Source organism: Leuresthes tenuis, unplaced genomic scaffold, assembly GCF_036924035.1.
Source record: "Leuresthes tenuis unplaced genomic scaffold, fLeuTen1.0.hap1 SCAF_3, whole genome shotgun sequence".
NCBI classification, from domain to species: Eukaryota; Metazoa; Chordata; class Actinopteri; order Atheriniformes; family Atherinopsidae; genus Leuresthes; species Leuresthes tenuis.
Genome location: NW_027325357.1, coordinates 15,335,353 through 15,358,337, shown reverse-complemented (window position 1 = coordinate 15,358,337; position 22,985 = coordinate 15,335,353). Strand labels below are relative to the sequence as shown.

Here is a 22,985-nt window from a genome sequence, read left to right as displayed (position 1 = left end):
TTCCTCCTCTGATGATGTCACTTCCTGAAGATAGCCCAGACCGTGCCATTCTCTTTAGTGTTTGCCCTGTCCTCCCAATGTTCACCTCCTCACCGCCCGCATTTTGATATAAATTAACATACACTGAGTCTTGAAATAGGCCGCTAACAAAAGCAAGCGACATAAAACCAACGTATCTTATGGATTAACTAATAACTGAACAAAGGAGCGACGAGGTGAGGCTTACTTTGTGCAGACTTCTCAGGGTTAGCTAGCGAGCTAGCGATTTAACCGACTCCTCTCAGATTCGCCGGGAAAATAACATGAGACGTGTCTTTGACCAGTCAAATAAACTAGTGTCAAGCATTGTCTATCATGAGTTTTGCGCTAATCTCCATGATGATGCACTTTTGAGAGTATTGGCGTATTTTAAATAATTTTTTGCAAAGGTTATTGCATGACTGCCACTGTAGTGATAAAGCTAGTCGGCTAACGTCCTCAGGGGGAGTCCGTATTGGCAGCCGGCGGCCCAGTTTCATCACTAACTACTGTTTTTTTTGCACTGGCATTGTCTTTTACACATATATGGTCTAATCGGTTGGAAATGTAGAAGTCTAGCGATATACAAAATACTTCCAGGGGTTTTTCAAACGATTTTTATCAGGGTTTGAGTCGCTAATTAACTGGCATACCAGTTATTTCTTGCTGTAGCACAAGCAAATGTTTAAATTCAATTTTGTCAACTACCAGTGAACACTCAGTAGCTCGAGGTGTGTTAAAGTCGATATATGTCAACTTTGTGGTATATTAGAGACCAGAGATTCATAAGGGCTCAGCAGCACCCACCCAGACAACAAACCAAGCACCATGATGGAAATAATGAGGCAGATGATAATAATAAACACTTACAGCATACGACTACGTTTTATGATCAGGAGGATTGTTTTATTTTTCAACCTGAGCAGTGAAAGTAGCATCCCGCAAGGTTACGTTGTCTGATTATCTTTCTTTTTTTTAAAATTAAAACAAAAATGCAAGCTGGTAATAACGAGGGAAAAACAAAGCTCAGTAAGGTTTAAAAAAAAAAAAAGAAAATAGAAATTAGCAGAAATGGACAGAAAGATGGAGCATTGGAAGTTCAGGTGGTGAAAAGCTTCAGCCATGAAAAGTGCCCGCTTGACTGGTGCATCAGTGGGTAAAATAGCTAAAGCATTCACAACAATAGGAAATAGTTTGTGGCAGCAAATGTGTTGTGGTTGACGGTGCCCTTTTGATGACTGCTATGTGCACATAGTGTCGTAATACGCCAGGAATGAGACAGCCGTAGTTTGTTTTTTTGGGGTTGTAAAGAGTGTTTTAGCTGTAGTAACCCGCTGTCGGAAAGTACAGTCTGTCAGCGGCTGCATGAGAAGGGATGATGGGCTGTAATGCACGAGCCCCACTCTTACAAAATGGGTGCACACACACCACAAGCGCTGCAGGGTTGTGAAGAGGTGATGTGGTTTCCAGAGTCACCTTTAACGTTCTCAACTAGTCGGCTTGTGCATGTGTTACAGTCATGAAAACAGTGCACGGTTCTGCATCTTTGACCTTACCGGCTCTGATGGTTCTGTAGGTGTCATTTTATTTTTCCTGGCATGTTTTTTCCAACTACAAACTAAAACAAAGCGGACCAGAGTGAACGTCTTCATGCTTTGATGAAACACTTTCTGTCCTCGTAGGTTAAGTCTTTTCTGTGATGACAGTGTCCACTAACCTGAGTCATTTGTTTTCTTCCGGAAAACATATACTTGGCAGGTAGTTGGATTATTCACATCATCACGGAGGGAGCCAGTCTGTGTTCTTGCCTTTCTTTCAACGTAGAACTAGGATCGAGAAGAGCAAAAGGAATAAAACTATCTACTGCTAAGCGATAGAGCAGAATGCAGAAGAGAAATCCATAAAGATAAGAAATAAGTGCACAAAAGTAAGACACAGAATGAGTATGAAAAAGTAACCATGCAAAACATACTACTTAATTACTTCTTTATTAAATATTTGAACAACCTTTTTTTTTTTCACAGTGACCAGTAATGTCCTATTTCTAACTTTCCGGTTCCAACTAATGCTATGAACATCTACTCTAACCTCCTCTGTTGACTAGCTGACTGTTTTGACTGTTTTCATCTTTACAATTGACTCGTCGTCGCCAGTATAGGACACAGATATAGGACAACTTGGCTCGGAAACCCATATAGCTTGGAACCTGGCAAGATTTATTCTCTTGGGATTGTAGTTTGACAGATTATGTGGGAATTTAGCTGTCTCACAAAGTCTAATGGACCCATCTACTGGGAATGAGACGTTACTGAATAGATTAAGTATGACAGTTAGTGAATCATGGACGCGACGGCCTTTCGAGTCACCAGATCTCAAGCACTGTCAGCCATAATCACATCACTAATGAAGGACTGTAAATTGGAGGAGTGGGGTTCCACCCCTCCTGTAGAGCCTGCAGAATATTAGCCTTAACGCAAAGGTACAGGGAAGTTGTATTGGTGGAGACATGATGGTACGGGACCGGTTTGATGTTTTTTCTTCCATCTGTAGTAGTCTGCTGCCAACAATCAGAGTGACCTGCACCTACAAGCAAATTGTTGTTAATTCTCAAGTTTGTGTTTATGCATTTGGCGGACGCTTTTATCCAAAGCGACTTACAAATGAGGATATAACATCAAAGCTAGCAACAAGCTACATAGAAGGAAAACCACTAGTCAGGCTCTGTCAGAGGTGACAGGGGTGATAGTGTAGAGATGAGTGCAGGTATTTAGGGAAGTACAAAAATAGAAGGTGCATTAGAGGGGGTAGGGGATGCTCTCTGGAGTAGTCTTGTAGTCGGTAGGTCATTCCACCATCATGAAAGGAGTCTGGATTGTCTTGAGCGTGGTGGAGGCACTGCGGGGCGAAAAGCTGTAAAAGGACAATGGGCCCCTAGAGTTACTGAAGACTTGACATAAGGCAGAGCTGAGCAGGAGCATTTGTTTAAGTTCTTTTGTTTCATGAAACACTGCAACATTTATATCGCAAAAAACGCCTTATACTGCATATTTTAGCCCAGGCTTTGTGCACTGCACTTTTTTAAAAAGAACATATAAAGGTGTAAAGAACAATGGTGCGACCTGATGCCTGTCTGTGTGTGTGCAATACATGAGTTCTCCCCATCTCTGCTTTGGGTTTTTTTCTCCCACAGCTCAGGCAAATGCAGTGAGGTCAGCTGGAAACGAACTTGTCCATAAAATGTCAGTGTGTTTATTTGACAGGTGTATGATAGGCGTCTATTTCAGGGGCAGCACTCTGTTGAATGTGGGTGCTTCAGTGCCTGTGATTATGATTTATCTTTTTTTATCCCAGTTTATGTATTTTTCTCAACATACAGATGGTGCCATGTCTGACTTTCTATTTCTCTCTCTTCCCAGGCAGAGCTTAAATTCAGACCTCTTCAATCCACAGTCCCACCCACGCCGTAAATTTCTTAGTTTGACCTCAGCCTACTAAGCTCGACCACCGAGGATGTCTCAGCTCCAGTTTCAGTGTCCAGTTAGCTCCATGCCTGCTGCCTCTGCCCCCATGCAGATGGGGCAGCCGCAGCCAGGCTACAGCATCCCTTGTGCAACAGGCGCTCTACCATCAGAGAGTGCCAGCCAGCCCATCAGGAGCTCCGCCCTCCCAGCAGGCTCAGCCACTCCCTATAATACCACCACAGGTGAGTTTTATCAGTTAGTTTGCTTTAGGTGTATCGTGTCAGGACTGCACATCTGTATTTTAAAACCTCTTTCAGCTTATTATGCTTTGATTTCAAAGCTCTGAGTCTTCTTCTTTGGGTCTCTGTGCTGTCTTCGCTCATCGTATTTGTGACCGTGTTTGATGGTGAGCCTTTTGTCTGGTTTCAGTATCTAACATGGCAAACCCTAAAGAGAAGACCTCCATGTGTTTGGTGAATGAGTTAGCCCGTTTCAACAAGATCCAACCTGAGTATAAGCTGCTTTCTGAGCAAGGACCAGCTCACTCCAAGGTATGCGGAGTGTGATTCACATCGTTGACCTGATGTCGTGTCAGGGTTTTCCCTCATGAGAGAGAATATGTTTCAGATTTTCGCTGTGAGACTCACACTTGGAGATCAGCATTGGGAGGCAGAGGGGACCAGTATCAAGAAAGCCCAGCATTCCGCTGCTGCGTCCGCCCTCGCCGAGACGACACTCCCCAAACCCACCGTCAGGACGCTCCGTAACACAGGCAAGAACCCAGGTGGGCTGTTCCCACTGGCTCTGTCGGAGTCACGTTCTGATTTGTCACAGAGCAAAGACGAGAACGAATGCAGGAACCATTTAATTTGGGACGTTTGTGTTTGTCTCACAGCAGATGGCATCACACATACCATGGAGCTGAATGCACTTTGTATGAAGCTCGGTAAAAAGCCTATGTATAAACCCATCGACCCATACCCGATGATGAGACCACCAAACTTCAATTACAATGTCCGGGCACCAGGGCCTTACCAGCGCTCTATGCAACAGTTAGTATAAAATACTTGGAAATGTTAAGAGCTTCGCTTCTTTCTTTTTTTTTCTCTCTGTTTTGCCCTTTATATTTAAGAGGAAAAAAGTTAACTCTGTCATGTGTCCAGGTACTACTATCCATTTCCTCCAGTGGGACCAATGATATACCACATGGAGCTTTCCATCGGAGGCCAGCAGTTTGTTGGGAAGGGGCGCACGCGGCAGTTGGCCAAACACGACGCTGCTGCCAAGGCCTTGAAAGTCCTGCAGAAGGAGCCGATACTGCAACAGTTGCCAATGGTAAAAAAAGAAATTAGATAAAAAGAAGTGTGCACTCAGCATTAATGGGGAACTCCGGTATTTTTAAACCTAGACCTTGCTTCTGGCATGAAATACGTTTATCTACTCACCGAGAACAGTTTTGGCGAAAGTCGGCGTCCTTCGGAAGCTATTTAGATAACTCGCGATCCATAGAACGGAGCGAACCGGGCAAAGACGGTGCAGCCTTTAAATAAGGCATTATCTGTCTTTATTTCACCAATACTGAGAGGTTGAGGTTTAAAAATACCAGAGTTCCCCTTTAAATAGTGCTAGAAGATGTTTAAGTCATTTTAGAGAGCCAAATTGCTTTTTTAAAATCTTTTTATGTGGTCTTTAACAGATGAATGGAGAGCCCGAGGAGGAGAACCTGAACAAATCAGAGATCAGTCAAGTGTTTGAAATTGCTCTTAAACGAAATCTACCTGTCAACTTTGAGGTTTGGATGCATTTGTGTTACCATCCGAAAAATTGATACGTAGGAATACGTCAGTGATATTCATTGACATGTGAAGAATACGCTTGCGTTAACCTTATATTTGATTTGGTGAAATAAATAGAAGGGGGGCGTCGCTGTTGTTGTTTTTTCCAGGTTTTAAAGGAAGAGGGCCCTCCACACATGAAGAGTTTTGTTGTTCGTGTTACCGTCGGGGAGTTTACGGGAGAGGGCGAGGGAAAAAGTAAAAAGATTGCCAAGAAGCTGGCGGCAGCAGCGGTGCTGGGAGAGTTGAAGAGGCTACCCCATATACCCAGTGTGGAAAAGACCCTGCCACGCATCAAAAAGAAAACCAAATCTATCATTAAGGTAGTGGAACTTTTGAACTGGAGTTGGGTTTAGTCAGAACAGAACATAATGCCCTTAATTAAAGATTAATCCATCATTGCCTACAGCTGCAGACCAGCCCAGAGTATGGCCAGGGGATGAATCCCATTAGCCGCTTGGCTCAGATCCAGCAGGCCAAGAAGGAGAAGGAGCCGGAGTACAACATGGTGACAGAAAGAGGTTTACCCCGGCGCAGAGAGTTTGTCATGCAGGTGAGTGGTGGCAGCAAGGCTTACACAGTGTCCATCTCTCTTATTGTTATTATTTTTTAACTTTTTGTGTGCCATTCATCTCTTTCACCTGTGTATTCTGGTACAGGTGACAGTGTGTGGCCAGTCTGCAGAGGGCATGGGACCCAGTAAGAAGGTGGCCAAGAGGAATGCAGCAGAGAAAATGTTGGAACTCTTGGGATATAAAGTGCCTCAGCCTCAGCCTCCCAAACCGGCACTCAAAACTGATGAAAAGGTACCGCTGAATGGTTGCCAACCAAGTGAAAGTTAATGCGCATCATGTGAAAACGCATCATGTGATGTGCTTATTCTTTTTATCTAGACCCCAGTGAAAAAGCCTGGTGACGGGCGCAAAGTGACCTTCTTCGAACCTGGCTCTGTGGAGGAGGTGGCACTGGGTAAATCGCAGTTGAAACGGTCTCTGCTGCATGAACATATCGAGAACAAGCTCTTACGAGTGTTGTTGTGTCATCAGGTTCCAAGGAGGAGGACTTCCGTCTGCCTTATCTGAGCCACCAACAGCTGCCTGCAGGTATCCTCCCCATGGTGCCAGAGGTGGCTCAAGCAGTCGGAGCCTGTCCAGGATCTCACGCCAAGGACTACAATCGAGCCATGCCCAACCCAGGCAAGGCCACAATCACTGCCATGATTGCCAATGAGCTGCTTTACGCTGGGACATCCTTGACTGCTGAGACTATCCTAAAGAACAAAAATAACCTGAACCAGCTGCCCCACGGACCCCTCACCAGACCCTCGGAACAGCTCAGCTATCTTGCATCTGTGCAGTGTCTGCAGGTAAACGTTCACCTCGGTTAGCCCAGATGCGTGCAAGCATTTTTGTGCGCGGTTGATACAGTTGATGTCTGTATATTCTTTACCTGCAGGTGGAATACAAGGATTTTCCCAAAAACAATAAGAATGAGTTTGTGTCGCTGATCAACTGCTCCTCCCAGCCACCGCTCATCAGTCACGGGATTGGAAAAGATGTAGAATCCTGTCACGATATGGTTAGTATTCAGGGGAGAAACACTCCAAAAGCTCTCCTTCTGGTTTAAAAGCTTTTTGACATCCACGGTGCATCAGTTAAACCTTCCATTCTAACCCATTCAGACTGAGGCTTCATTAAACAACAGCCCTCTTAAAACCTGAGGGTTTTTCTGTAAAGCTCAAAACTGCCCACTAGGAACATTTTATTTTTCAGCCTCTGAAGAAGTGAAAATCATTTAAGAGGTCAGACCTTTCGCTTTCATTGTAAATGACTTTCTTTGCCCACATATGTATTGATCTTTTTTTCATAATTAGAATTGTGAGTCTCGGAAATGCTGCTGCGACGTACGATTCGCTCCAGGTTCCAAGGGTAAAGTGACACATTTGTCAGTGCAGCTCATGGTGGGTTAAGGGACATCGTGTGCTCGCTACATTACCAAAGGAGTAACAGTTCACACAGAAGCAGGCAAAGCCCAAGCTTGAAATGAATCTTTATTGCCTTTGTTACAAAATCCCAACGTGATCATCACCCAGATAGCAGAACGTGTGTTGTTGCGATCAAGGGCTTGTTGTTATATCTACGAAACCAGTTTTCTCATGAAGACTTCTTTTGTTATCATAAGAAAACAAAAGAGTTTCCTCTCGTGGTTATCGGACAACAGGAATGCAGTGCCGGCATACATAGATAGCATCTTGATAACCGTAGTAACCGATTCCTAATGAAAATGGCAAATGCTGTGGGTATGTTTTCCTTTGCAGTTATCATTAGGCTCTGTTTGAGCAGAGAAATGGACGGTAGCCGATCCTCTAATCTTTGCCCACAGGAAGAACACACTTCTTCTCTAATGACGGCAGCAAACAAATCAATAAGGATATGCCTTGACTTTCAGTTATTGATTCTCCCTAACAGTCATGAACGTGAAAGCTGAGGTCTGTGGCAATGGAATGAAATAGTTTTCTCATGATTGTTGTAAGATAACGTCGTACCTTATCTCTCGTAAAGTAGTTCTGTTTTCTCAAAATGGGCTGTCAGTTCATGTCGTCTCCTGGAAGGGAAAGGACGGCCTCTGAAGATAACGGGATAAATGAATCAGTCACTGCCAGAACACGATTTGTTATCTCAACGTAAAATGATAAACTCAAGATAATGGCATTATGATTAGCAACTGCCAACACCGCAGGAGGCAGTTCTCAGCCTTACAGTGGCAAAAGATACAAGGCAAGAGGTCTCTGCAGAACGGCTGCAGACATTTGATCTTATCAAAGTCTGTGTTTTTCAGTCCTAAGAGATGATTATCTAATTAAACTGGCATGTGCTGCTGAGGTAGTTATTCCTACTTGCTGAGGTCCCCTCAGTTAGGGTTCTTTTATTTTAGGTGACAAGTGACAAATCTAGAGACTTTTAGGACAAACCTTAGTTATGGGGGGGGGGGGGGGGGGGGGGGGCAAAGACTTTCTGTCACTTCTAACTTAATGAGTGATCACGGTATGTGTAAATGCAACTGAAATGACAGCACGGGCGTGTCTTTAACTAAAGTTAACAGGCGCTTAATACTTAATACAAACCAGGATCTTATTGGAGCAGAGCAGATGCCATGCTGTAAAATACATAATCATAATGGACTGTTATTCAGCCTCGATTTGGTATTTGTTTTTCCATCTGACAGCAGAAACAGAAAAAATGTAAATAAAAACGGCTTTCTGTGGAATTCGACTGAAATAAGCTGCAGTACATGTCAGTATAGGAGAGTAGGAGAGACTTTGGCTCCAATCCACCTGAAATAGCTGACAACTGTAATGCTGCCGCGTCATGCAGCTGCTAGCATATTGAGATGCTAACAGGCTTTGTCCTTACACAGCAAAACGTCTTTGCTGCATAGCTGCATTACTGCTGGCCACCAGTCAAATTTGTGACAGAACAACAGAACAGCTTTAGAAAAAGCTTCATAATCCCAGTTTTCCAGTAGGAACCATTTCCTGCGCTATGAAGTTTTTTGGGGGGAAGAAAGACTGATTCCAGCCGATCGTGTCTTGGATTGAAAAACACCCACAAATTGTTTCTCAGAAGGGCATAAAGAGCAATGGTTCTCTTGACATGCTCGTCCGAATAATACATGCTGATCTTAACCTCTACAGGCTGCGCTGAATATACTGAAGTTACTCTCTGAGCTGGACCAGCAGTCAAATGAAAGGACAGGAAACGGACCAGCTGGGTAAGCTGTGAGGAAACGCCGCCTACTTTAGTTGATTTATTGATTTTAGTTTTTTTTTTTTTGTTTTTTTTTAATGATAAAATCTTTCAGGAGACTAATGAGCTAACTGAGTGCTGTGCCAAGAAACATTAGTCTGTGTGAGGAGAGTCAAACCCCAGCTTCATGTATTTCTCTTGTTGCTTGAATTCAAGAAATCACCAGTTTTATAGAAACAAATGCTTACTGGTCTTTAGGAGTACTGTTGCAGTACTGTGCAAAAGTCTTGAGCTAGCCCTAATTTATTTCTGTTTTGAAGGAGAATAGGAAATAGATGCAGCGATTTATTGAAACGTGCAAACAGAAATGGAAATCCACTGCGTAAGGCGATTCTAATAAGCTTGACAGTCAACACAGCTGGAACCCTCTTTGACAAACACTCCTGTCATTTCTTTTTTTTTTTTGTGATCAACCAAAGTGACCCTAAATGTGACTTGTTTTCCTCAGGTGTGGCAAGCAGGAAATGGAAGGTGACTCACACCTCAAACAGGCTAACTCAAGCACATTGGCACAGACGCTGGATGGCACAGCTTAGATCAGGTTTGGCTGTGTGCAAAAGCACCAGAGGAAGAAAAAACTCAATACACTGTGTTCTCGGTCTGTTTTAGAGGACTATAAGAAGCTTCAGTCACTGTAGGCTCTGAACCATCACTGTTCATATTCATTGTTATGAAATGTTCACAGTTAAACAAGATTGATAGGAAAAAATAGGCTCTTCTCCTCGATGTTGTTTAATTGTACGCATTATTTATTTTTTTCTTCTTTTGCTTTGTAGAAAACGTAGCTGCATCCTAGACAACAAGTTTGGGGTTGTACTTGGTAAAAAACAACAAAAAAAATTAAGTAATTTACTGTGAACTCTTATTTTCTTTTGGTTAGAATATGTTTCCCACCATATCTTGTTTTTAAGTGTTTTGTGTTTTATCCCCTGCTTAGATAGTCCATTGAGAAGACGTCTTCTTAAGATTTTGGCCTCATCTTTGTCTAGGGTGCAGCTGTCAAACCTCTGTTGATTTTCCTAAAGTAATGTGATGTTGTCGCTGCTGTTCATGGCAGGGATCCCTTTCCTTCCTCATGTCGACATCCCTTCTCTCCCCTCCTTATGGTAATTAAACTTTGGTGCTTAGGGGCACAAAGCTAAACTTCATCTCTCTCTCTTTTTTGCCTCTGATGTGATAATTCATGTGACTGCATTATAGAGGTATTCAATGGTGTTTCAGATACATACTGGGGTTATGTCATTCTTTCCAATCCAGACAAACTACTACTTTTTGGTCCATAATGCAAACCCTAATGCGGTTTACCCAGAGAGCCGTATTATTACACCACTTCATATGTCTGTTCCAACACCGGCTTCATCTAATGAAACTGTACTTAATTTAATCTTCTGTCAAGGACCACAACATAAGGAATATGGACCACATTGTCTCAGTTTCCCTCCCAATCAAGCTGCAGTGCGGGGCAGTGGCAAAGAACTACGGGGGGAAAATTCATGATATGATTTTAAACTGTGTTTCAATTAGTATGTAATTATATGACTAAATAGATTTGTATTACCTTAGAATGAAGGTAACTCTACTTGAGGGAATGGCCAAACTACTGGCGTGTAAAGAACTGCGCTGTTCATACATCGACCAAGAAGAAGAAAGTGGAGGAATCGGTGGCTGTTAAGGTTCACATTTGGGGGGATAAAAAGGATCAAATATATTATGTAATGCAGTAAAATTCATCTGTGCATGAATCAAACTCATCAAAGTTGCAAATTCAAAGGCATTGTGTTGTAGGCACAGGCAGAAAACAACAGTAAACATTGGTGTGGCACAAAAGTCTTCAGGCTGCTCTCAGAGTAGCTTCTTTTCTCCTTGACAGATAATTAAACCTCGCTATACGTAGTTGGATAGTTTCCATCACCAGCTGTAGAGCTCGATGTCTGTAACTTTTTCAGTTAATATCACCAGCTTGCATTTATAAGCCCCGGCTGCAGTGGTTTTCACACCCAGCTTGTGTCGATGCTGTTGGGCCCCAGACCCTCGCCCTTTCGGTTTTTTGGGTCTGGTCCAGCAAAGAGTTTGTTCCTTTGTGGAACCATTTTCCTGACCAAGAGCCTGCTTTTTAGCTTTAGCTTTTTTAGTCACAACTAGATAAAAATTAAGGACTGGCTCTCAACTAGTTCTGGAAGCGCCTCGGTCGAAAAGGGATTGTAGTAAAACTGTTATAGCAGGCTGCACGATAATCATCGCAGAACTTTGGGTGTCTCGGCTCAAATGTTGGTGGAAAATGTAAACGTCACACCTGCAGAAAACACATCACAACCCCTAACCCTTCACATTTTATAACTTTCATTCAATTTCCCCCAAATTACAGAGGTAGGATTTGAGTGACACGTTGTTAGAAATACTGTTTAATTTAGTTCATTTGAACTATTTTTAGTTCCAGCCAATGAAAAAAAATGTCATTTTTATTCTTGAGTGCACAGACGTGTCCTCATTCTGGGACACTGTGTCTGACTGGAGATATTTACAACACTGCTGCGGGAGATACTTTGTTGGTCACGCTTGCTTCACTGCGTGCACATTTGTTCTGGCAATGACTTCGTTTTACTGCATCACTGCAGAGTTCTAAGAGTGGCAGTGCTCACGAGCCCGTTTCTTCTCAGTTGTAAACTCTTTACACGTGTGCTGATGCCGGCAGGCGTCAACTTTAAGCTGGAGCAAAGTTTCAGAGTTTACGGCCAAGTAGTTGATTTCTCAGGAGCTGATGAGTGGGACTAAAAAGCTTTTATTTTCAGCACTTCTTTACGCAGTTTACAAAAGAGAAAGAAAGAAAAAAACGTAACAAAAGAAGCTGACAGTATTGATTTTATGTTATGTACACATAATAAAGCACAAAGTTCAATTACATCATTAAGTTACAGATGATAAAGACGTTCCCATTTTGATCTGTCCAGGATTTAAACAGTGTTCGGCCATTTCTCAGAGTTATGGTACAAACAGTTTTTTTTTTGGAGGGGGGGACTTTAAACTTCATGCAAACATTACAGAAATCTCTTTTCAGTGCTGATGACTACTTGGCTGAGTAGTTATCCAGTACAGGCTTCTGAATGATCAGCCCCAAAATCTAAAATCCCTGTCAGTGTGTCTGACCATCAGTTTGTGCTGCTTTTCCTGCACGTATTTGTAAAGATTCCATTTTATATGCAGTAGACCCTTTGAAATTCATGTGATTTTACTTTTAAGGCTTGGATTGCTGTCAGTGTATCGAGGGTAAAATTATGCAACCATAACAGTGCCATTAGTCGCTCTTTGCTGCACGTTATCAATGAACGGGTACATGCACTTGTCGGAGCCCATGAAACGATAGGTCGCCACATTGGATTCCCATGGCAACAAGCTGAAAGGAGAAAAGACGAGCTGGTGAGGGGGTGAAATGGCAACATGAATGAAATTTGAAAAACAAGCATATTTGTTGGCAAGTCGATGCGACACTTACGCTCTGGACAGGAAAGGCAGGTAGGTGAGGCGGGGGATGCACACTAACGGTTGGTCTATCAGGATGGCGTTCATAGCTTGTTCAACACAGTACTGGGGCTCCAGAGGGGGTAGGAGCAGCTCCACTTCCTCTCTTAACAGTGACACCAGCACACATTCACAGAACAGATTTTATCAGGACACTTGGACTGCACACATATGCATAGTTATGTGATTATTTGTTTGACGTACCGAATCTTGCAGCCCGCAAACATGCCCGTGTCCACAATGTAGGGGCACACTAAAGTTGTCTTCACACCTTCAATCTCTTCAGACAGCAGCTCGTGGGCCAGAGACTCGTGGAAGCCCACTGCAGCAAACTTGCTGGCGCAGTAATCCTGCCACAAATAAAAGACCCATTAATCAGAAGTGGTTTGCATTGGTCAATATAAGGCACGTGTCCACGTCTTTCAAGTCACGATAAAGCTGTCATATCTAAAGCTGTCACGTCTTATTGCAGTGATGTTTCTCCCTCGTTCACCTCGACACAAGCCGTGCTGAAGAGGCCGAGGACGCTGGCGATGGTCACGATGTGTCCGTGATCTTGGGCCTTCATTTGAGGGAGGAAGGCCTTCACTGTCTGAGGCACACACACGGGTACAAACGTGTTGTTATACAGCAGTACATTAGAATGGAGCAACAAACTAAGCTGTGTCCATAGGACCTAAATGAGACTTATATATTGTTCAGCTTATCCTGCCCAAGTAGCTGTTTATTAATAGGATTGCTGTGAGAGTTCTTTAGCCCATGGTGTGAGGAGGATAATGCTATTGACGCAATAGGTTTCACATGCCTTGTCTCACACAATCTGTGCACAATAATGTGCTCTGTATTTGGCTGATGATGAAAGGTTATACACCGAAATTCTCAAGCTGGAGTTAGAGCTTCCCAAAGTAAACGCGTGCTGCCTACAAATAGCATGTTTCTGTTGGCAAGTTTTTACAGGATTATTTTGCATTTATTTGTTTAGTTGCCACATGTTGCTCATCTGTTGAGAGAGACTTTAAATGGGTGTTTCAAGAAATATGAAGCTGCACAGACAAGCACTGTTTCTTCCGCCTCTTCGTCATTTAGGCAGCGGGTTTAAATGGAAACACTTGGTCAGAGTCTCCGAGTTTGCTATAATTTACCTACTTCCCATGATTATGATTCTGGACCCACAGGCTTAGCGCCTGTAAAGATCCAAAGCTACAAGCAGTGAGTCACTACACTGAAGTGCTATTAGTGAGTGAAAGGCAGCTTGGCTTTCCATCTGACCTCAAGGATAATTAGCCACACATCTGAAGGGCTTGTGAGTGGCGGATACACATGTGATATTAACAAATTCTCACCCAGAAGAGGGCATGACAGTTGACTTTCATAGTCCTCTCCATCAGTTCATCAGGACAGTCTAGAATGCGATGCCCGGCCACCACTCCGGCGTTGTTCACCAGTATGGTAACGTCCCGGCCCAGGTCCTTTCGCACGAGCTCTGCGTTGCGGTACACATCATCCCGATCGGTCACATCCACTGTGTAGGTGTGCGCCTTACCCCCCATCTCCCGCACCAGCTTGGCTGTCTGCTCATTGGAACTGCTGTTAAGGTCCCATAGCACCACTTCCGCCCCATGCTTTGTGAATTCCTGAGCAAAGAGACGGCCCAGGCCTCCACCCGATCCGGTGATCAGTACCAGCTCTCCGTCGATGGGTTTGGTGCGAGGACGCATGATGACCCGCACAGAGTTGCGCAGGATGAAGTAAATCACATCCAGCAGCATCATCTGGAGGTCCATTAGAAAAATCATGCTGCCTTGTTCTGTGCTGGTGATCTTTGAGTGGAACTACAGAAGTCTGAGTGGCCTACGGTGGCTCAGACTTCGCTGTGATGATGTGTTTTCTACCGTCTAACTAAGGTGCAGACAGCCAAGCTGGTGTTCCCCTCCTTCTGAGAGCCTCAGCCTCAATGCCTGCTTTATTTAAACACTCTCCTCTCGGATTAGAAGGAATAACTTGAGCTCCTAATGAAACCACTTTTGTTATAAGCTGTGAATGTAACCATTTTTACCAATACTGAGAAAAATAACGTGCCAGACGGCTTTACAGTGAGATAAAGACTCTTGAAGTTTGGGGGGTTTGCGCTTTACACCTTTCAAAGTCCAGAGTTTCCACTTGCTGCACTGTGCATGTGAGGCTCTTTCATATGCTCAAATAAACCATGCATATACACAGGTGCATATCCAGAAAAACACAAAATCAGTGAGCATTACTCTGACACATAACTATTTCCACTTGTGTGTAAAAAGTCGACAATAAGCAAATGGAAGTAGGAGATGCAGAGCTTATATTATGAGATTAGTTATCATGTTGGATCATACAATCAGATGAGTACTTACTGTAGGTTTTCATTAGTTTTAAGCTTTGTACTGTAACAGTTTAATGCTTCCTGCTCACAAATTTTGCAAAGCAAACTGATCATTAATTAAAAGAAACTTCTTTCCTAATTGATAGGAAACAAGAATGTATGTTAATGAACCTCAGCCTCAGCTGTGCCCAAATTAAGTCAGCCATAAGCATGACTGTGGAGTTTGCATATCTGGAACTAATTCAGAATTAGTAAAATGAATGGATACGATTCAAGGATAAGATTTGTCCCCAGTTCAGCAGCTGCTCATTTGAGCACTGAAAATCATATTAAATGAGTAAGAAGATTATGTGTATGCACTATAAATCTCTGCATACGTACTTAGGGTTGACCTCGTAAAGGCTGCTTGTGATGTATCACGTTTTAGTTTTTTAGGTGAACGCTGCACACCACGTTTTAGCCACGTTTTGCTCATCATACCAGAAAATGCTGTCTGTGCATGTTTCTTTACACAAATTTCGTACGATTATGGTGTATTTACACTTTTTTCAGAGCATTTCATTGAGCTTTTCAGTGTATTCCCGCCGGTAGTCTCTTCACTGAAAATTACAGTCACGGTGAAATGGGTTCATGTTAATAAAGTTGCAAGCGTGGAAAATTCTATGACCACTTAATTACCATGCAGCAATATTAGCTCGACAACAATAAAAGTAGCTATGATTTACAGGGTGATGGATTGCTGTGTGAGTTAGTTAAAGTCTACTTTCACGCCAGAGTGGAAAGGTAATTGAAGTGCAAACGAAAAAAAATCAATGAACGCCACAATGTGCTGTTGTGTTTTATCATGGCTGATATCTCACAATAACATCGCATCTAAACAAGTATTTGTTTGCTAAGGTATAGAAAATAGTTGATCTACAGCAGTGCACCAAGGCAGTAGAAAAGAGGGGGGGCTTAATACTGCCAGGTATGTTGCCCTGTTGTGTGTTTAACAGCAGCAGCTTTGTGGTTGCCCTAAATCTCGTGGTGACGTCTGAATGTTGTCATGTAAATCAAGTGTAGCTGTGTCTGCTGGCTGCTTCCAATTAGCAGGATATGCTATTAAAAAAAAGAACTGTTAGAGTAAGGAGCCACTCATCACAGGGACATATGAACTGAATAACTGATTTTTTTTCTTTTTCCTTGGTGACTACAGAGAAAAGTAGCTTTTTTTATGCTTTTTGGTTTGAATGGTATAAACAGCAGCCCAGCATTTGAATAGTGCTTCCACAACAGAAGTATTTGGTGGTATTATCATCATGGACGGCATGAGATGAGTGACTAATAATGGCAAATAAAACCTGTTCCATTGTTCACATGCAAACCTCTATGCTGTTACGAACCTGTCGCCGGGGTTTTCAGTCTTTTGTTGCTGCTGTGACAGTTTTAAATGCATTGTTGGCATCAAATTCATCGTTGCATTTGTTATTGCATAGTTTAATTCGCGTTTTATAAAACAGCCCAACTTTTTAAGAAGCAGAATTGTGAGAACACGTAAAAGCATATGGAAATAAAGATGATAATAAATCAGAGAGAATACATGCAGAATATCTGGAGAAGAGTCAGATTGACGCTTTATCCCTTCTTTCAGTTTCTGTCGGGTTTTTTTCCTGCTCACACAATATCAGGAGCTGTGAATCTGGGTTGCAGAGGCCTGCACTGTCCACAGTGTTGATCTTTTTGCATGAATAACCTCAGCCTTTGGACTTTCAGTAATCCACCCTTTCTACATGTTGAGGCACACATGGGCCAGGAGAGTTGCCTGCTACATAAACACATCAGTAGTGCGGCAACGGCGGGGGGACATGAAGCATTTATTATTATGTTTCAGAAGTTTTGCACCAAAAATGTGCAAACATTAGCCTGTCCATACAGTCTATTAAGGACTTTTTACTTTTTTATTTCTTGTGCTCGCATAACTTACATTTGCAATATTAAAAAATCATTTGAATTCACTGGAAAGCACTTTTGGTTGACTTTAACTTGACAAAATAAGGGAGGAGACAAAGTCTATGACAAATTAAAATACATATAGATATAATGGATAATAAATAGATTTGAATTTTTCACACCAGAACCACATTAGCTAAAATGCTCATGATGAGCATGACTTAAATAAATGTGTTCATTTGGTGCAGTTTCTTGGGGAACTGTGTTTTTTTTCAGTATTTCCCAGTGAACTGTTCCTTTAAGAGATGCAAAGATGACAGATGCATAACTTCCAAACCAGTACGCTCTCACATCTTCTGCAAAGAGTTGACCCTCAGTCAGACCACAGATTTAATTTTATGACCAGACGAGTAATCATTTAAACAGGTTTACAGCAAAAAATAATCATTGAAATAGTTTCGCCATCTTTCTTAAACCCCTTGAGGTGCTTCGTGATGTCAGCCGTGCGGTTCAGCTCGGCCACACTGATCTTTCTCGGAGTGTTTTTATTCCTCTTTGGTTTGTGTCAGCCGGGCTGCCGGGAAGCGGGCCTGTGTTGCACCGGCAGGGATCCATCGTGTGTCAGTAAAGGATGGAGATCTGACCGATCGTACGGCACGTGCTACTGCGACCAAGCCTGCGTGACCACCATGGACTGCTGCCACGACTATGAGACTGCCTGTCCAGGTAGATGATGTGCTGACCAAGAAGAAAAGTGTTATCCTGTGAACATTCAAACATTGTATGTTTTCCAATACGTAACAGTGGCAGTAACAATTTTAGACCATAAATGTTTATCACTGAAAACGGGTCAAAATATTCCCATAAAATGGCAAGAAGTCTAAGTCAGGCTGCATGTTTGAGCTTAACTGATGACTGAAGGCTGCTGCACCTTCCTCAGATAAATCACAGTGAAATCTGCAAAATATGTGATCTGAGATAAGAAAAAAAAAGAGACACGTTGGCCTTTTGCACTGACAAAGCAAACACAGGTGTGTGGAGGGTTTTGTTAAATTAGACTGCATCTGAAAAGAAAAAAAGAAAAAAAACTTAAATATTCCATATATTATACTTTGTGAATGTCTTGTTTGTTTGTTGAACCACTGACAGTGAATCATTCAGGCATAAAAAAGCACTGAACTTAAGGAACGAACCAATGCTGTGTCTACACAGACAACACAGCAAAGAAGTCATTTTAAATCAAACCTTTAGGCAGTTTGCTATTTGCTGACGCAAAGACACATGATTTTTTTCCCATTTTGTTAATTCATTGTGACAGAAATTAGGGGTGGTGCGAGACTTTTGCCCACTATTGTACATAAGTAAACAGACACTTAACTTTTTACTTAAACTATCTAACACAGAACATTTTCCTTGGCAAAAATGTTCGAGCTCAAATGGGTTTAGGAGTGAGAGTCAGCACACAGCTGCTTTCATGTCTAATTCAGGTCCAGACTCTGAGCCGGGTTCCTGCAGGACTCTCACACTTATCCCGAAGCCTTTGTCTTTTTATGTAGGTATACTGTTGGTGATTATCTTGTCAATTTAAACATTCTAACCAACGATAAAAGGTTTTGAGCACTCATGGGCACAACAGATTTTTCTGCATCTCTTCCTTGTATGCTGTTTGATCTCCTCAGCCCTCAGCATGATAGTGCCATGACCATGTTTGACTGGTTGGTATTAATGAGGTGATGCTCAGTGCCCTTTCCCCTCTGCATCTATTTTTACTTAATCATATAAGAGAATTTTGCTTCTCCTGATCTGAGAGTCCCTCAGAAACCTTCTTTTAAACTCCAAGTGGACTGTAACTTGGCATGAAATCGAATGGCTTCTGTCTACCATTACCTGACCTGAATGGTGGAGTGTTACATTGATGGCTGTCCCTCTGTAAGGTTCTTCTGTCTCAACAAAGGGCTTCTGGGTCACATTTTGAGATTTCATGCACTGATTTTATCTGTTATCAATGCTCTCCCTTACATATTAATCAGCTTGGTGATCAACTAGATCTTAAAGGCCTGCTACTTATTCCCAACGTCTTCTGTTTTGGATGGATTTAGCTTACTTTGCCTTTGGTCATTTTGAGTGCTGCAGAAATTCTGAGGATCCTTCCAAGACCCTGTGTCCTGACGCGTTCTCTCCACCGCATGATTTTGATTTTTTCTTTGACACTAACATTAACTGTGAGACCTTATCTGGTGAGGTATGGGTCTTTCCTAATTATGCCTAATTTAATTTAACAGGGGGACTCATGTCAAGCTGTAGAGACTTGTCAGGGACAAAAAGTTAATCTATTTTCACACTCAGACTGAAACTTGATTAAATGTGGAAAAAGCTAGAAACAAGCAGATTCTGTACCTAAAATGTTACTTAAGTGTTAGAATTTCTTCAACTACTTCGGGCTACTTGAAGTAGACCGTGAAGACAGTTAAGACACTGGGTTTGTTTTCTCTTCAGCTGTATGTGCTTCTTAACCTCAGCTGTGCCTTGTGTGGTAGGTGAGTGGACACAGTGGTCAGGATGTGCCGAGCCCTGCAAGGCCACATTTCGCAGGAGAAGCAGGACGGTCCTTCAGAAGCCACTCAATGCGGGGAGACCCTGTCCCCATCTGGAGGAGCATGCTGGCTGTGTGGAGTACTGGTCCCAGCATGGACACTGTCAAAACTCACTGGGTGAGGAAAAAATCAACCTCAAGCACAACACAGCTGCTATGAATTGCACAGATTTGAATCCTTGCAGATTTAACTCATCTAAAAAAAGAAAATACCCTCTGCCTGGCTGCCATTTTCTCCTCCTTTAAGTGTCACTTACATGAAGCAAGTTGTCATCTCAACTGTGTAGACTGGCTCGTATTGTCTTTCTCAACTTCCCTCATTTGGAAATGACAATGATTTCAAGAATGTTTTCCAAGTACCTGCTCATTTGAAATGTAAATGAGACCAAGTGTTGCAACATATGGTCACATGTAATGTTCTTGTCATGAATGCTTCCTCTGCAGTCCCAGCTCTCATTACAACTGGTGGCTATGGCAACGCGAGGAAAAAAAGACACATCCCTGACAGCAGCAGTGTTATAGGGTAACACATATGTAACAGTCTACAAAAATGTGTTAAAGTACACGCATTTGTTCCCTTTGATGTGTTCTCAAGTATTTTTGCTGTACATTCCTGGAGTTATTTGTGTGTGCGCATGTGTATGTGTAATAAGCCTGAGTGTTTGTTCTCATATATTTGTGTAAAATAGATATTGCATCCAGTTTCAGTTGACCTCTCTGACAAAAGGGTGCCAGAAGAGCGGTGGCCCGCAAACCCTGTGGATGCAGTACCTGAGGGAGGGGCACCATGTGTGTGTGGAGTGCCAGCCGCCTGCTCTTGCTGCTGGACTTAAACACTGTGCTGGAGATGGAGAGGAAAACTACAAGGACAGGTAGGCATGAAAAAATTTTTTCAAAACAATGGATATATACTGTATATATACATAACCATTGTTCGAATAAAGAATTTCACAAACACACACACACACATATATGTAGTTTTGCACACGCTAAAACTCTGCTAACACCTCAGAGCTTATTAGCCTGATTCTTTCATTGGAAGCCCAAGAACAGGCTGGAGAAATCTTAAGTTAAACAAGGTCACAGGTAAAGTATGGCAGCGCTGGACTCGGAGTGACAGACCTCCCGCAGAAAATTCATCAGCCTGAGCCCCGATATCCGGAAACATTTCATATTCATGTTCACCTTTATCTCACAGTGGTTGTACTTACACTTGAGTATAATTGACCAGTTTTTAGTGGCATGAGCAGGCCAACCACTGTCTTTGTCATGTTCTTTGGATGTGATAAACAACATGTGTGTGTGAGTGTTGTTTTAGGCGTGTATCTAATGTACCAGACCTATCTGACCCGATAGAGACGCTTTATCTGACCCAGTTATTTAGTCCCGTTATGCCATCTTAAAGTCTTGGACCATTCAAGGACATACATTGCGTAGTATGAGCAGAGTGGAAAAGTACAAAATAGAAACATGGCTTATTTAGAAAAGTACAGAATATTAATACACGATGTCTAAGAACAAAGCCAATTATAACCAGCTTCAGTTATGCCTGATGAACAACTGTCGCCATCTCATAAGTTTCTGGTTCAGTGGAGACTTTGGCCACTGCAGGGGTAAATAAAAGGAGCCTTAGATGTGACTTGGCAAGATTTTTCTCATCCACTCTCCAGTTCATAGAAACAGTTTAGCTCAGCTAATAGCCAATAATTTTATAAGTACTGTTGAGTAATCTGCATAATTTGCCATTATGTTAATAGTAAGATCAACAATGTGTTGATATCCAGCCTAGTCATTATCCCCAAATCAGTATCAAGAATTTCACAAACAAATGTCAGGCCATGCACTCAGTGGGGGCCTGAAGTAGTGAGGCGAATGGCAAATGCACATGATACTATAACTGATGTGATACAAAGTTTCATTAAGCTCAGATAGGCAGTGTACTGTTTGCAGCTTTTGTGTTGCAGCTTGCGTCATGTGTTGAATACTGGATGAGGCATGGAGAGACTACACTACATGTTGTAAAAGAGAAGTTTCTTCATCTGAATTATTTTTTGAAAATCTTGACGTTAGCTTGTTAATTGTTGCAACATGTCAATACCCGAGGCTTTGACTGCCTTCCCGTTGCTATGGTTACTCACTTTAGGTGGAGGCTTAACTGTTAAATACTCTACTGCTGAGACAGAACGGTTATTCACAACAGTGAACAATATATATAAGTACCATGGAACACCTTGTTGACAAGAATCAGATTCATAGTGCTGATAGCACCACTGGACATGGAAATTGTCCCAAATTGTTGAAATGATGCCAGATTTCTATGAAAGCAATGACAGCATGATAGAAATGAGAATGAACGAATAAAGTGCAAAACATGCAGCAAAAGTCTGATTTGTGGAGGCTCCCTTAGTCTCTCTCTGTGAATGCTGTGAGGACCAGCACTTTAAATGGGAGAGACACATAAGCATTCATATGCAGGTGGGGGAGGACCAGCTGAGGGGAAATAATTCTCTCTTGAGAACATCATTACTGAACCGTATGTTTATACAGAAGATTGTTTAGACTCAATACAATTTTTGAAACTGTCGCAACATATTAAAACGGTTAACCTTCCATCTAACAGTACGTTTTTAAACGTGTTTTGGTGTCACACTTTCCATTTGTTTTCACTTGCTCTTTACTTGAACTTTCCACCCTTGGTTTTGTCAGATCTAAATCCTCTCGCATCAGTTCACTGCTTTTTAGCACAAGTTGTCTCCATCTATTCCAGCAATACAAGTCTCCTTTTGAGACCACTTTATCAGACTCGCTGTTTTGTTGACATTGTATTGTTCATTATGTAAGAACATGTGTACATAGAACCTTTACATAACAGAGGATTGAATCTGCAGAAATACATTCTTACTGTGCTGCCAGGAATCATTTGATGAACTGCCCTGATTGATTTTTCTTTTCTTGGCATCAAATCTAAAACACAAACTATTCTTCTTTGTGTCTCTGGTTTTGACACAACATCTGGTCTCCATTTCAAGTCCAAAGTGGAGATATGTTGGTTAATTGTGCTGGAATAGCTGAGGTTATTCTTCCAGGATTTGTTCAGTTTATCTCTGTCCACATCTATGATTTGAACCCTATCTGTTGGATCTGATTGGCAACAGTTTAGACTACCACTAGATGGCAATATTGTTTCTTGCTTGGATCTAAAGATAGATCTTATAAGTGTTTCTTCCCTCCCCCCTGCAGAAGACGGTCTCTCCAGTGGCAGGCAGTGGGAAACCCTCGATGCAGGGGTGTCTGGAGACGTGTGGGGAGGATGGAAGCTTGCTCCTGCCCAACATCTCTCAGCTTTCTTTTTATTTAACCTCCTTCCCTCTGACAGCCTTCATCTTGTGCATTTTTACAGGGATTTGTATTGATAGAATTATATCCCTTTATAATTGCAGTATTTCAAAGGACTGCATGCTAGATATGTTCAAT

General features: G+C 42.3%; 3 protein-coding genes across 6 annotated transcripts; 2 read left to right on the top strand and 1 right to left on the bottom strand.

Moving 5' to 3' along the window:
• The first annotated feature begins 22 nt into the window (after positions 1 to 22).
• On the top strand, positions 23 to 10,263 carry stau1 (staufen double-stranded RNA binding protein 1). Of its 4 annotated transcripts, none has more exons than XM_072382032.1 (15): positions 23 to 215; positions 3,435 to 3,721; positions 3,909 to 4,030; positions 4,107 to 4,251; positions 4,378 to 4,531; positions 4,643 to 4,814; positions 5,176 to 5,271; positions 5,425 to 5,637; positions 5,724 to 5,867; positions 5,974 to 6,120; positions 6,208 to 6,283; positions 6,361 to 6,680; positions 6,770 to 6,892; positions 9,009 to 9,085; positions 9,569 to 10,263. In XM_072382032.1, the coding sequence occupies exons 2-15, from the start codon at positions 3,529 to 3,531 to the stop codon at positions 9,654 to 9,656; spliced, it is 2,070 nt and encodes a 689-aa protein (XP_072238133.1). In that variant the 5' UTR covers positions 23 to 215; positions 3,435 to 3,528; the 3' UTR covers positions 9,657 to 10,263. The 4 variants fall into 4 exon arrangements, with proteins under 4 accessions (XP_072238133.1, XP_072238132.1, XP_072238131.1 ...); XM_072382031.1 differs by having other exon boundaries at positions 4,375 to 4,531; XM_072382030.1 differs by having other exon boundaries at positions 4,107 to 4,263.
• A 1,808-nt stretch (positions 10,264 to 12,071) lies between these two features.
• Positions 12,072 to 14,432, bottom strand: rdh20 (retinol dehydrogenase 20). The gene is made up of 5 exons (XM_072383136.1): positions 13,980 to 14,432; positions 13,130 to 13,228; positions 12,841 to 12,986; positions 12,611 to 12,742; positions 12,072 to 12,511 (listed from the first exon to the last, which is right to left on the bottom strand). The coding sequence occupies exons 1-5, from the start codon at positions 14,430 to 14,432 to the stop codon at positions 12,391 to 12,393; spliced, it is 951 nt and encodes a 316-aa protein (XP_072239237.1). The 3' UTR covers positions 12,072 to 12,390.
• Positions 14,433 to 17,412: 2,980 nt separating this feature from the next.
• On the top strand, positions 17,413 to 22,893 carry LOC140304140 (somatomedin-B and thrombospondin type-1 domain-containing protein). The gene is made up of 5 exons (XM_072383135.1): positions 17,413 to 17,644; positions 19,438 to 19,629; positions 19,956 to 20,034; positions 20,201 to 20,383; positions 22,752 to 22,893. Exons 1-5 carry the CDS (start codon positions 17,413 to 17,415, stop codon positions 22,867 to 22,869), a joined length of 804 nt encoding a protein of 267 aa, XP_072239236.1. The 3' UTR covers positions 22,870 to 22,893.
• Positions 22,894 to 22,985: the final 92 nt, after the last annotated feature.